The 15,501-nt window shown below is 44.4% G+C and overlaps 1 protein-coding gene across 1 annotated transcript in view; it reads right to left on the bottom strand.

Annotated features, from left to right (window-relative positions):
- itga11a (integrin, alpha 11a) overlaps positions 1-15,501 on the bottom strand; it is a 93,606-nt gene that overhangs the window by 49,343 nt on the left and 28,762 nt on the right. The window contains exons 3-10 of the mRNA XM_038996258.1: positions 8,074-8,183; positions 6,952-7,043; positions 6,456-6,570; positions 5,890-6,017; positions 5,528-5,676; positions 5,097-5,241; positions 903-1,068; positions 709-779 (exon numbers count right to left, since the gene is read on the bottom strand). Coding sequence (XP_038852186.1) covers positions 709-779; positions 903-1,068; positions 5,097-5,241; positions 5,528-5,676; positions 5,890-6,017; positions 6,456-6,570; positions 6,952-7,043; positions 8,074-8,183 — 976 coding nt within the window. The remainder of the gene's footprint in view (positions 1-708; positions 780-902; positions 1,069-5,096; positions 5,242-5,527; positions 5,677-5,889; positions 6,018-6,455; positions 6,571-6,951; positions 7,044-8,073; positions 8,184-15,501) is intronic.

Genomic DNA, 15,501 nt, shown 5'->3' with positions numbered 1-15,501 from the left:
GACTGGTACATGGGGGAGGATGGTGATGTCAGCTACAGTAGAAAACAGGAAGACTGGGACATGGGGGAGGATGGTGATGTCAGCTACAGTAGAGAACAGGAAGACTGGTACGTGAGGGAGGATGGTGATGTCAGCTACAGTAGAAAACAGGAAGACTGGTACATGGGGGAGGATGGTGATGTCAGCTACAGTAGAGAACAGGTAGACTGGTACATGAGGAGGATGGTGATGTCAGCTACAGTAGAGAACATGACGACTGGTACATGGGGGAGGATGGTGATGTCAGCTACAGTAGAGAACAGGAAGACTGGTACATGAGGGAGGATGGTGATGTCAGCTACAGTAGAGAACAGGAAGACTGGTACATGGGGGAGGATGGTGATGTCAGCTACAGTAGAGAACAGGAAGACTGGTACATGAGGGAGGATGGTGATGAAGCTACAGTAGAGAACAGGAAGACTGGTACATGAGGGAGGATGGTGATGTCAGCTACAGTAGAAAACAGGAAGACTGGTACATGAGGGAGGATGGTGATGTCAGCTACAGTAGAGAACAGGAAGACTGGTACATGAGGGAGGATGGTGATGTCAGCTACAGTAGAGAACAGGAAGACTGGTACATGGGGGAGGATGGTGATGTCAGCTACAGTAGAAAACAGGAAGACTGGTACATGGGGGAGGGTATACTGGCAGCAGTGGTGAGACTCACCTCCACGAAGTGTGAAGAGAAGCCAGCCTGAGACATCTGGAGGCCAAATGCCGTCCCGTTCTTACTGGTCCCTGTAGAGGAAGACCAGGTGAGTTCAGCAGGAGGAATTGTTTTCTTTGAGTACAGGAAAAGGAAATGAGTTGGGTCTAGTTTGTGGTTTACAGATGGTTGTTACACAGCGTTATATGGAATACCTTCCAAACTGAAGATCCTATCCCCAAGCGCGTCCACAATGTCCTTCAAGGCAGACTCATCAGTCACCTTGAAGAAGTGCTTGTCATCGGGGTCACTAGCGATATACTTGATTTCATTCAGGAATGCCTCTGGGTTGATTCCACGCCGGTTGTAGTAGCCAAGCACCTGGTGACAACCAGACAGAGACATCAATCCCCAGACTTTGTTGTAGAGTGCCCTACTATAGAGCCATCTCACTTATGAACTGTGACTCAACAATCCTGTTGCCCACACAAACCAAAAGGGAAACTGGCACACTTTAGATAGACTTAGAAGTTTAACCAGAGAAGGGTGGTTCCAACTTCCAATCGTTTGGTGGACTGTGTCCCTGCTGCCTGCTGTCACAAATTCCAACTGTCAGCAACCAAATGAACTCAGCACCTCCCTTCTCTTCTTAGATGCCCATGGCCTGGTTTGACGGGGCCCCTCACCTCATCATCTATGGGCTGAATAAGCTCAGGAGAACCCCATGCCAAAGCGATCTCAACCAAAGTGTTCTGTGGGCTTGGAAAGATCATTCACACCTTCAACCACTTGGCTGGCTGTGTATATACGTTTTGAGAGGGCACTAAACAGTTTAGGCTCTGTCTAATACCCTGACAACACCGCTCGCGTCGGGTGCGCAAAATAAATTTAGAAATCTATGTTATTCAATTATTGCACCCACTCTGCTCGCAAACGACTGTCTGCGTTGCCAAGGGCCAAAATAGAACTCCTTTTTATTTCTGACGCAGATCGCGCTGCAAGTCCTGCCTCTCCCATCTCCTCATTGGTTTATAGAAGCAGGTACCCACGTGCCATCTCATTGGTTATACCCACGTGGGTGACTGAAAGACAAACAAGGTCGGTGGCGGTAATGCACCTAATATATGAAAGTTGCCAATCATAATGTAAAGTCAAGAGAAGAAAAAGCCTAGAAGGAGGAGAGATGACTAGAAACGATTCGGTTGACTGTTTTATGTGTGGATTAATTGTCGGAGTAGAGGACCTTGTGCATTCGAGGTAAAATAACAACTCAATGTTTATATCCCAGGACAAATTAGCTAGCAACAGCAAGTTAGCTAAATAGGACAAATTAGCTAGCAAGTGCAAGCTAGCTAGCTAAATTGCCATAAAGGTTTAAGGCTTTTCGACCTGTCCCCAAATTAATGTAATTGGTTCAGTGTTTGTTTTCATATTTTAACCTGCGTGTAGTGATCGCGTTTGGTGTGGGGGGACAAAATACATTTATGCACGATGGCGCACGCGCGCAAACGGTTTGGGTTAAACGGTTTGGGTTCCGTGTAAACCTCTGTACTCTTTGGAGCACTGGTGAAGCTCACATCACATCCGTGAAGTCACATCCCAATGTGTGTTGAAAGTGTACATGTCCCAAACCAGAAAAATGAACATCGTACTTCAGTAATTGTAGCCACCTTGTCATTATGGAGGCACGAAGCAGTATTATGGTAGTTAGCTAAAGAGAGTAGAAGCAGCAGCTGACTTAACTGTAAATACATTTAATAACTGTAGCAATTCTACTTTCTATCTGTCAGTTAAACAGTACTATATAGAGCCATGACCACATGGAACTCTATTCCACATCAAGTGACTCATGCACGCAGTAAAATTTAATTTAAAAATACACCTTATGGAACAGCAGGGACTGTGAAGCAACACAAACATAGGCACAGACACATGGATACACACACGCGATAACATGCGCACTATACACACACGTACACATAGATTTTGTGTTGTAGATATGTGGTAGTTGTCACGGCATTCAGAAGAAGAAGGTGAGGACCAAGGTGCAGCGTGATACGTGTTCATATTATTTATTCGAAACTGAACACTAACTACAAAATAACAAAAGGAGTAACCGAAACAGTTCTGACAGGTGATACAAACACTAAACAGAAAATAACCACCCACAACTAACAGTGGGAAAACAGGCTACATAAGTATGGTTCTCAATCAGAGACAACGATAGACAGCTGCCTCTGATTGGGAACCATACCAGGCCAAAACATAGAAATACAAAACCTAGACATACAAACATAGAATGCCCACCCACATCACACCCTGACCAAACAAAAAATAGAAACATACAAAGCAATCTACGTTCAGGGTGTGACAGTAGTAGAGTATAGGCCTGAGGACACACACTTAATGTGTTGTGAAATCTGTTGTTAATGTATTGTAATGTTTTTTAAATTGTTTAACTGCCTTAATTTTGCTGGACCCCAGGAAGAGTAGCTGCTTCCTTGGCAGCAGCTAATGGGGATCCATAATAAATAACAAAATACAAACGTTAGCTAGCTAGTTAAATGTGGGGTGGAAAAATTCACTTATTGTCAGTTAGCTAGTTAGTTACCACTCCTTCTCTCTTTACTAGCTACCGTAACATTACTTCATGCTTCCAAAAATGACCAGCTGTCTCCAGTTATGTTCACATTTAGTGGTTAATGACATTTTGATAACTTTTGGACATTAGAGCAACGGCAGTGGAAAAACTTAAACAAGGGAGAGAGGACAGGAAGGAGACAGAGAGGGTGACTCAGCGATGGCATAGCAGGAGAGAGGACAGGAAGGAGACAGAGAGGGTGACTCAGCGATGGCATAGCAGGAGAGAGGACAGGAAGGAGACAGAGAGGGTGATTCAGCGATGGCATAGCAGGAGAGAGGACAGGAAGGAGACAGAGAGGGTGACTCAGCGATGGCATAGCAGGAGAGAGGACAGGAAGGAGACAGAGAGGGTGACTCAGCGATGGCATAGCAGGAGAGAGGACAGGAAGGAGACAGAGAGGTTGACTCACAGTGATGGTGTAGCAGGAGAGAGGACAGGAAGGAGACAGAGAGGGTGACTCAGCGATGGCGTAGCAGGAGAGAGGACAGGAAGGAGACAGAGAGGTTGACTCACAGTGATGGTGTAGCAGGAGAGAGGACAGGAAGGAGACAGAGAGGTTGACTCACAGTGATGGTGTAGCAGGAGAGAGGACAGGAAGGAGACAGAGAGGGTGACTCACAGTGATGGTGTAGCAGGAGAGAGGACAGGGAGGAGACAGAGAGGGTGACTCAGCGATGGCGTAGCAGGAGAGAGGACAGGAAGGAGACAGAGAGGGTGACTCAGCGATGGCATAGCAGGAGAGAGGACAGGAAGGAGACAGAGAGGGTGACTCAGCGATGGCATAGCAGGAGAGAGGACAGGAAGGAGACAGAGAGGGTAACTCACAGCGATGACGTAGCAGGAGAGAGGACAGGAAGGAGACAGAGAGGGTGACTCAGCGATGGCGTAGCAGGAGAGAGGACAGGAAGGAGACAGAGAGGGTGACTCAGCGATGGCATAGCAGGAGAGAGGACAGGGAGGAGACAGAGAGGGTGACTCACAGCAATGGTGTAGCAGGAGAGAGGACAGGAAGGAGACAGAGACGGTGACTCACAGTGATGACGTAGCAGGAGAGAGGACAGGAAGGAGACAGAGAGGGTGACTCAGCGATGGCATAGCAGGAGAGAGGACAGGAAGGAGACAGAGAGGGTGACTCACAGTGATGACGTAGCAGGAGAGAGGACAGGAAGGAGACAGAGAGGGTGACTCAGCGATGGCATAGCAGGAGAGAGGACAGGAAGGAGACAGAGAGGGTGACTCACAGCGATGACGTAGCAGGAGAGAGGACAGGAAGGAGACAGAGAGGGTGACTCACAGCGATGGTGTAGCAGGAGAGAGGACAGGAAGGAGACAGAGAGGGTGACTCACAGTGACGGCGTAGCAGGAGAGAGGACAGGAAGGAGTAAGAGAGGGTGACTCACAGTGATGGCGTAGCAGGAGAGAGGACAGGAAGGAGACAGAGACGGTGACTCACAGCGATGGCGTAGCAGGAGAGAGGACAGGAAGGAGACAGAGAGGTTGACTCATAGCGATGGCGTAGCAGGAGAGAGGACAGGAAGGAGACAGAGACGGTGACTCACAGCGATGACGCAGCAGGAGAGAGGACAGGGAGGAGACAGAGAGGTTGACTCACAGCGATGACGTAGCAGGAGAGAGGAAGGAGACAGAGAGGGTGACTCACAGCGAGGGTGTAGCAGGAGAGAGGACAGGAAGGAGACAGAGAGGGTGACTCACAGTGATGGCGTAGCAGGAGAGAGGACAGGAAGGAGACGAGAGGGTGACTCACAGCGATGGCATATCGGGTGATACCATCCTTCTCGCTGTCCTCGATGGCCTGTTGAAGGTCAGGGCTGTCATGTGACTCCCCGTCAGTGATCACGATCATCACCTTCTTGGCGCCTCGTCGGGCTCCTCGCTTGAATGCTTCTGAGCTGTGGCATGTGATTTATTAAATTCATATTTGAAAGGTTCAAAGTTTATAGCCAAAAAGTGGGATTTGAGTAATAACCCAGAATAAGGTAACAAATACAGTATTTAACGTTTTTTTTATAGTCTTCTATTACTATTACCTAGTGTCATGTACAATCATTTACTGTATGTCATTATAGTTGTACTTGTTGTGAGATACAATAGATAGAGAAATGTCAACACTACAGTATACTGATTCAATATTAGGGATATTGCTGATGTAGTTTCATATCAGTTAGGGAGTTTTACAGAGCGACGTTGATGCCGAGTGCCGTGTTGGTTTCCTCTCCGCCTCTCTGGTGGATGTTGCTCGCTCTCTTCACCACCTCCTCCACCGACTTGTAGTCATTCAGATGGAACTCATGCACCACCTTCTCCCCATACTGCACCACTCCAACCTGAACAATATCACGCACATACATTATAACAGGGCTGTTTACCTCCAGGTCTGGAGGGACAAATCACGTCTGGTTTTCATTCTACTAATCAGCAACATGGACTCAGACAACGTCATCCTTTGGCACTCCAGACCTGGAGTTGAATCAGGAAAACTGGGACATAACAGGCAATTCAACCAGGTTAGCCAGAGCAACACATTTCCCATAACTCACCTGTATCTGGCCTGGTCCAATGTAGAACTTCTGTAGAATGTTGATAAGAAAGGCTTGCACCTCCGTCCAGGGGTAGATGGAGTTGGAACCATCCAGAACGATCACTATATCCATGTAGGTCTCACACCCTAGCAGAGAAAGACACACAGTAATGTCTGAACTGCACCATCAATGCAACCTTTACGGTTGAGCAATGGCAAACAGTCTAATGCATTAGAATCAATAATGACTTTATACTTATGGAAGAAGATCCATAAAACAATGGCAAACAGTCTAATGCATTAGAATCAATAATGACTTATACTTATGGAAGAAGATCCATAAAACAATGGCAAACAGTCTAATGCATTAGAATCAATAATGACTTTATACTTATGGAAGAAGATCCATAAAACAATGGCAAACAGTCTAATGCATTAGAATCAATCATGACTTATACTTATGGAAGAAGATCCATAAAACAATGTCAAACAGTCTAATGCATTAGAATCAATAATGACTTTATACTTATGGAAGAAGATCCATAAAACATTGGCAGACAGGAAAGGGGCGTGCTGTGTATTTACTCTGGAAGGCTGGAGCGATGGTTTTGGAGAACTTGAAGCTGGCGTTGACTCGAGAGCAGATCCCAGTGCTGTAGTATGAGCTGCCACATTCGTAGGACCATAGGGGTCCACAGACCTATACAACACACAAGAAAACACATTCAGCACAGCAAGAACCCTTGAGACATGTAGCGTGTACCATGGGCCTACGTTGGATGAAAAGGTCATCAGAAAAACGAAATGTGGTTCTTCATCACAGGAGGTTGGTGGCACCTTAATTGGGGAGGACGGGCTCGTGGTAATGGCTGGAGCGGAATGGGTGGAATGGTATCGCATACATCAAACCCATGGTTTAATGCCATTCCATTCGCTCCGTTCCAGACATTACTATGAGCTGTTCCTCTCAGCAGCCTCCGCTGTTCTTCACATACCCCTGAAATTGACCACCAAGTTAGTCTCTGTGGAAACCACACATAATGGCACCATACTTTTGATAGACTGTGTGTTCATCACTAACCACAAAGCTATTGTCTTTGGGGTTGGTTGTCAGCGTCATCCCCAGCCTCATCTTGTCTTTTCGCTCGGCGACATTGGTCAGAGATATCCTTCCTTGAGGAACAAGAAAAGACAGTGTCAAAGAAAAAACAATGTTTATTCTAACAGCTTGATGTTTCTACAGATTTTGAAGAATTTTGCATATATTTTTCACTTCCGCAATGTACCTGTGGCAAAGTCGCTTCACAAGCTTCTGCAAACCCACTGACTACACATGGCAGTTCAGAAGATGATGCTAGATCTCCCAACTAAAGGACCAAACACCTGTCCTTTGAGGCAGTGTGCAGAGCATTTTACTACAGTGGGCTAAATCAGGGTCACACACAGAGTTTCTTAAACAAATCTAGTCTGAAACAAAAGTAGACACTTCACACACATGGTTATGGGCTTGAAAGAAGACAAATGTAACATGTCAGATATAGAGTTGAAATGTCTTTGCATCCCAATATGACACTTTATATATATATTTTTTATTATATTAAAACAGCAGATTTTCAGCAGGTTTAAAAAAAAATATGTTTATTAATTATGAAATTATGAAAAATATTAACAACATTCCACCCGTGAGGCCATTAGAGGGCGATTTGATCATTTGACTGCAGGAAAGGAGCTTCTGGTTAAAGTTGTCAAGCCAGGTGCAGCAGTGTCTACACCATACAATATCTGCCAGCTAGTTCACACATCTTGCTGTGTCTCTCTGTACAACACAGTACAGATAGGTCTCATCTAAGGAAACATGTGGAAGTGTGGTGTGATGCCTTGGAGGATACAGACGTGGAAATGTACATAAACTGTTGAAGGTGGAATGAACAGCATGGTCTCCAGATTCCACTCTCACACAACCTATGAACACACATATAAGGCGTATATGCACACACTCTAATGGCTACAACACACACACACACACACACACACACACACACACACACACACACACACACACACACACACACACACACACACACACACACACACACACACACACACACACACACACACACACACACACACACACACACACATCAGTCTCATGAGGCACAATAGGCACATGTCAAGTCTGTGAGAGTTGATAGTTATACTGTACCTAGGTTGAGTTTGGAGCAGCTGCCGTTGGACCGTTTGCCCAATGGGCATTTGTACACATCCCCTGTCTGGTGGTGACCATTGGTTTCATATGGAGCGCCCACCAATAACCTGGGAAACATAAAACAAGACAGTCGAAATCCCCCAAAACTGAATTGCATATTATAATTGTTTTGTATTACAGTTTTTTACGATTGCTGACACACTACAATTTAACTTTTCCCACAATTAGCAAAACCTTACACTCAAGGAGCAAAACACAAGGCTAGATTTGCACAACTGTAAGCACATTGTCAGCTTCACACTATTTGCAAAACATTACACACAGTGATTTGCAAAACACTAAACACACTTGTATACATCAGACACAGAAGTATATCATAATGTCACTTCCTTGCAATTCAAAAGCACTGACTGTCAAATTACCACACCTATGAGCCAATCTGTTAAACACAGCCATCAGTTGCACAAACACATGATTGCTAAATTGTAGACACACCAATCAGGTTTAAGTACTATAAAAATGCAGGAGGTAGGTTCACCTGCCTTCAACCAAAATGCCTTCAACCAATATAATCAATGTCACAGGGCAACGTGGGGGTAACATCACCCTTTGCGCTGCCATTTCACAGCATGGGGTTGTCCTCTATCATGCCAAAATGGGCCTTTACAACACACCTCACATTCTCTCATTTTTGGACCGATTGCACCACATCGTCACAGTAGGTAATGAAATGCACCAGATGCAATACACGGTCTTCTGGGACAATGTGTCATTCCACCGCTCTGCTTTGGTCCAGAACTGGTTTCAACACCATCCACAGTTGACAGTACTATACCTTCCACCATACTCTCCGTTTCTAAACCCTATCGAAGAGTTTTTCTCTGCATGGCGGTGGAAGGTTTACGATCTCCAGCCCCAGGCTCAGGTACCCCTCATTCAGGCCATGGAGGACGCCTGTGACCAAGTCGACGGCGCAGCTGTGCAAGGATGGATTCGACATTCAAGACGGTTCTTCCCGCGTTGTCTGGCTAATGATGATATTGCTTGTGATGATGAAATTCTCTGGCCAGATCCAGCTAGGCGAAGAGATAATGTATAGTATGTTTACTGTAGTATTTTCTGTACAATATTGTCAGTTTTTTTCTGATAATTTTTTATGTTTGTTGTTGTTGTTATTTACTGTAATTGTAACCTGTACTGGATACAGTATTTTAAGTTTGTCTGTTGTTTGCTGAGCTAACAGTGTTATGCACACTACTGTAGTAGCATGAAAACTGGGACATGTTTTGTTGTGATTCTCCATGTTGACATGTTGACTGATTTGGGTATATGGAGAGAAATAAATGATATTTTCCTCAGTCTGCAGCGTTGGTCTTGTGTAGTGTTTGTATAGTTGCACTTTCTCTGTGTACTTCATTTACACTACTCTAATCACTGACAATTAGACTTGCTAAAAGTGTTTTAGGTTAGCAACAGCAGTGTGTAACTGGTTCAAAAAGATTGAAGTCATATGAAATGTGTGTGTTTCGTATGGTAACAAAATATCATTTTTATGAAGTCGTGTATAGTTTTGACAAAAGTGTTCCATTTTGCAAATGATCTGAAGTGTTGTGCTACTTTGGTGTAGGGTTGTGCTAATTGTGTGTAGTGTTTTGACAAACCGGGCCCTGTTTTCAAAATTGTGCTTAAACAATTGAAAAAAACTGTAATAGTATTAGTTGTGACGTTGTAAAAACATAGTGATAACATTGAAGGCACTTCTCCTAATGATGTTTCATCTGATAAGAAATAATGGTGTGAAAGAGATGGCATTTAAACTCTGCTACACCGATTTATCTGACTGGAATGTCTTTGCTAACTCAACAAACACACACCCAGTGAGTATCAGAGCAGGTATTTGAAACATTCGTGATCTTCCTTGTTTGTGACTGGCTGTGTTCCTGTGGGAGCAAGTTGACTTCTCCTCTGACCCCAGACTGACACGCACATAAACACACTGGCCTATAAACACTGGATCCACTCCACATTGACCCTCGGAAGATTCTCTCTCTCTCTCTCTCTCTCTCTCTCTCTCTCTCTCTCTCTCTCTCTCTCTCTCTCTCTCTCTCTCTCTCTCTCTCTCTCAGCATGTTAACTTCTCCTCTGACCGCAGACTCTCTCTAGTCCTCTCTCTTTTGCTGTCTCTAAACCTCTCCTTCTCTCTCTCTCTCTCTCTCTCTCTCACACACACACACACACACACACACACACACACACACACACACACACACACACACACACACACACACACACACACACACACACACACACACACACACACACACACACACACACACACACACACACACACACACACACACACACACACACACAGAGAAAGAGAAGGCAAGAGGTAGATAGAGAAATTGTCATACCGGCTAGACGGATACACACGTGTGACTGAATGACTTCCAAGGGGCTAAACACTACCCACATGTTCTTTGACCATGGGTCACCATGCGTTCTCCTTGGCTGAAACACAAGCAGGCTCTGCGTTCTTTGGTCATGACGTAGAGCTCAGGGGAAGATAGTTTGTCACTTGACTTTGGGGTTTGACATCAGTGTCAGGTCAGGATGATCTTGTAAATATCGTAGATGTCAGTGAAGGCTTTCGATGACTTAATGTGGTGGAGCATTTAAAACACTCTGTGTTTACGTCAGGTATCTGAGATAGAAGGGCTCTTTGTATTCTTGGGTAGGAACAAGAGACTGTTGCCAAGACGTTTATGTGACAGGATGAAAACACAAAACGCAGATGGTGTTCTTGATTATCTCTTGACGTTTCACCTTTCAACACATTGTCTTGGTACATTAAGTTCTTATAGGTGATGACAAACTTCACCTGATACTCCTCATACATCAACACAGATCTCAAAGTGTAGCATATGATATCTTTAGATCAGACACCAACACAGATCTCAAAGTTTAGCATATGATATCTTTAGATCAGACACCAACACATGATTACCATCAGGCATTATATTGTTATATTGTTTTACAAGAGCTTCTAAAAGTAACCTAAGCTGTCAACACAAGAATCATATGTAGCCCAAGACAAATCAAATCAAAATCAAATCAAATTGTACTTGCCACATGCGCCGAATACAACTGTTGTAGACCTTACAGTGAAATGCTTATTTACAAGCCCCTAACCAAAAATGCAGTTTTAAGAAAATACCTTAAAAAAAGTAACAAATAAAAGTAATATATCATTAAAGAGCAGCAGTAAAATAACAATAGCGAGGCTATAAACAGGGGGTACCGGTACAGAGTCAACGTGTGGGTGCAAGGACAACAACCTCTCCTTCAAAGTGATCAAGACAAAGGAGATTATTGTGGACTACTAGGAACTTGAAGCTCTCAACCTGCTCCACTACAGCCCGTGGATGAGAATGAGGGCGTGCTCGGTACTCCTTTTTCTGTAGTCCACAATAATCTCCTTTGTCTTGATCACGTTGAAGGAGAGGTTTTTGTCGTTGCACCACACGGTCAGGTCTCTGACGTCCTCCCAATAGGCTGTCTCATCTCATCAGGCAGACACTGTTGTGTCATCTGCAAACTTAATGATGGTGTTGGAGTTGTGCCTGGCCGTGCCTGGCCGTGCAGTCATGAGTGAACAGGGAGGACAGGAAGGGACTGAGCACGCATCCTTGAGGGGCCCCCGTGTTGAGGATCAGCATGGCGGATGTGTTGTTACCTACCCTTACCACCTGGGCTACTCAGGATAGTGGCATGCACAGGAGCAATTCACTCACCAGGTCAGAGGTGTCCCAAAGGGAAGGGACCACATTTACATTTAACATTTACATGTTAGTCATTTAGCAGGTGTTCTTATCCAATAAGGGTTAAGTGCCTTGCTCAAGGACACATCGGCAGATTTGACCCGCTAGGCTACTTGCCAACACTTGACACCCCTTTATAGCAAAACCAGACCTCCATCAATTTACTGCCTGGAGTTATGGGTCAACCACATAAACCTCTGTAGTTTTAAAACATGTCTCCATCACATTGTTCCATGAGGTAACATTTTAGTGGTATGGTATACATAATGGTGGTGTAATGGTTACCTAAACAAAACATGACACTTGACATCAACATCCTTGGTCATCTAAAACTACTATGATAGGTTTCTTGAGATTATGACATCGTACAATATTCAAGTAGTAAACTGGTGTTACGTTCCCATGTTTCTGTTATGGGTTGTATGTGTTTGAATGTGTGTATTTCAGGAAATGGCTTCCTGAAGTCCAAAGCAGTTGATTGGTTGGCCCCATTTCAGATTGGTGTTCTGACCCCGCCCTCTAGTCAGGAGATACAGCTGTCTGCAATTTCCGACTCCTTCTGTAGCTTGACAAGCCAGTGTTCCTTTGTCAGGAAGCGAGTGCTTCTTGGATGTCCTGTGTTGGTTGTTGCGCAGAGACAGTTTTGGTGAAAGTATTTTGTAGCTGCTACTTCTGAGGTATGTGTGTGCCAATAGGACTGTGTTTTTGATGATTGAACTTGTTCACTTTAAGTTTGTATTCTGTTTCATTTGTTCCCAGGGGGGAGGAGGAGGCACCTTGGGAGTGCTTAGGCAAGAGGCCTGCGGGCATACATATACCCGTGTTAAGGAAATAAATTCCCAGTAAATGGTAATATTCTCTGCCTCTCATCCTTACTCGCACCTACAATCACATACCTCTTTCACTCCACGGGGAGTTGAGTGTAGCAGGGTGTTGCGTTCCCTCCAAGAGGTGTGCGTAACACTGGTATCATAAGTGCAGGTCATGTCAACTGAAACAGAATCTTTGAATGTTTGAATAAGGTACCTTACTAGCACTGACTTTTCTGATAGCTACTTTGAGGAAAAGTGTATACTGAACAAAAAATATAAATGCAACATGTAAAGTGTTGGTCCCATGTTTCATGAGCTGAAAAACATTATCACAAATGTTCCATACGCACAAAGTTTATTTCTCTCAGATTTTGTGCATAAGTTTGTTTACATCCCTTTCAGTGAGCGTGTTTCCTTTGCAAAGATAATCCATCCACCTGACAAGTGTGGCATATCAAGAAGTTAAACAGCATGATCATTACATAAGTGCAAGTTGTGCTGGGGACAAAAGGCCACTCGAATGTGCAGTTTTGTCACAATACAATGCCACAGATGTCTCAAGTTGAGGGAGCATGCAATTGGAATGTTGACTGCAGGAATGTCCACCAGAGCTGTTACAAGTGAATTGAATGTTAATTTCTCTACTATAAGCCACCTCCAGCGTCGTTTTAGAGAATTTGTCAGTACGTCCAACCGGCCTCACAACCACAGACCACGTGTAACCATGCCAGCCCAGGACCTCCACATCCTGCTTCTTTACCTGTGGGATTGTCTGTGACTGGACAGCTGATGAAAATGAGTATTTATATCTGTAATAAAGCCATTTTATTGTGGAGGAAAAACTTGTTTTGATTGGCTGGGCCTGGCTCCCCAATGGGTGGACCTATACCCTCCCTGCCCCACCCATGGCGGCGCTCCTACCCAGTCCTGTGAAATCCATAGATTAGGGACTAATGAATTTATTTCAATTGACTGATTTCTGTATATGAACTGTAACTCAGTAAAACCGTTGAAATTGTTGCATGTTGCATTTATATTTTTGTTCAGTATACTTACTCTGACTGAGGTATGTGGTTGTCCCACCTAGCTATCATATGATGAATGCACTAACTGTAAGATGCTCTAGATAAGAGCATCTGCTAAATGACTTAATGTAGAAAGTAGGAAAATGTTTATGTAGGAAATGTCGAGAAATAAGACTCAAAACGAAAAGATTACTCAACTTCCTTCAAAAACGATCAAATGTCCCAAGTGCATTTATTTGTATTGAAAAGAGAGAGAGAGATATAAATAGAAAAATATGTGCAACAATTCAGATCATAGCCAAGGAGTGAAGCTGTTAACTGGGCTGCACACGCAGTCTATGGCAGCCAGGCTGAGACACAAACTAGTGGCGAGGGGACTGTGTCTGGGATCAACTGTCCAAGTCTCACAGACTCTGGAAATGATTTTCACCTCTGGAGCTCCGGCAGTGCTCCTATTTTCATAGCTATTAATATCAGGATTATTGCTGAAGTTACTGCTGTCCTCTGGCACGGAGTGATACTGTAGACTGGGAAAGTTCAGGCTGGGACACAGCTACCTTCAGAGAAATGGGACCCATTGTTTCCCTTTAACTTGAAGGTCTCCTTTAACTCCCAGTCAGTTTCATGAAGAGCTGTTAAAACAATCATCGCTGAACATTCATCAAGGTCAGCCATGTACCATCATTGAGGATAAGGTCATGCTGGTATAAACAAAATAACCTGACCCTAAATGGACGCCGGGATGTATTCTCTCACAGTTACTGAGGAATGCAGGATTTGGGGTTTGTGGAAGCGCCATACCAGAGCTGAAGACATTAATGCGCTAATATCTTTCACATTTGGAGGAGGAAGGAGAAACGTTTATGCTACGAAACTGTACCTCTGCCCTTAACACGAGACTGCGTGCAACTTCAATGACATTGCTCTCTCATCACATTCCATGTGGTGTACGTAGACAGGATCTGAATGGCTTTGGTCCAAATTTGCCAATCCCAAAAGCACTCAGCAACTTGCACTCTATGTTTCATAAGAGCTCTGTCAAGTCATTACATAACCTAATAACTCTGCGGTAAGAAGAACATCTTTCAACCAAGATGTCTAGTCCAACTTTAAATAAGATACGTAGGTTTCCCAGAACCAGATTAAGCATAGTCCTGGACTTAAAAGCTTACTCAACGTGGAATATTGCAGAAGGTCCATAGCGTTCACACAATGCGGGTGTCAAAAACTATACAGTATACTCATGCTTGTCAAGTCCTTAGCTTTGTCCTTCAGCTTCAACAGCATCAGGTTCAACTTTCAATGAAAGCTGAAGGTTCAGATAACAGGCAACAGTATTTCAACTGAACCGCTGAGGATTGGCTGTGGATTGGCTGAGGATTGGCTGAGGAGCGCCTGAGGAAAAGCTGAAGAACTTCTTAGACTCCCTGCATCTCCAAGTGTTGCGTGACCCGTGACCACGCCAAGGTGAAATGTCTAGTCTCAGCTGGAGCGACTCGGTGCCATGGCAGGAAAACAAACAGAAAGAAACGAGAGTTGGAGGTATGGAGGTGTAGAGGAGAAACTGGTACATGTGCCCATTTCTCCCCGCAGCGCTCTCACATGGGGCTAGTCTTCAAACAATCCTGGACGGACACGTGGGACAAACAGCCATTCTTGAAATGGCAACCTTTCCCCATGTTAGCAGTGTGTTTTAACTAGATATTGAATTATGGAGAGTCATTATAAGCTCTCAGCTCCATTGTTTTCCAAATCATGTGATTTGCA

The sequence above is a fragment of the Salvelinus namaycush genome, chromosome 1, assembly GCF_016432855.1.
Source record: "Salvelinus namaycush isolate Seneca chromosome 1, SaNama_1.0, whole genome shotgun sequence".
Classification (NCBI taxonomy): Eukaryota; Metazoa; Chordata; class Actinopteri; order Salmoniformes; family Salmonidae; genus Salvelinus; species Salvelinus namaycush.
This window is presented reverse-complemented; position numbering and strand designations above follow the sequence as displayed.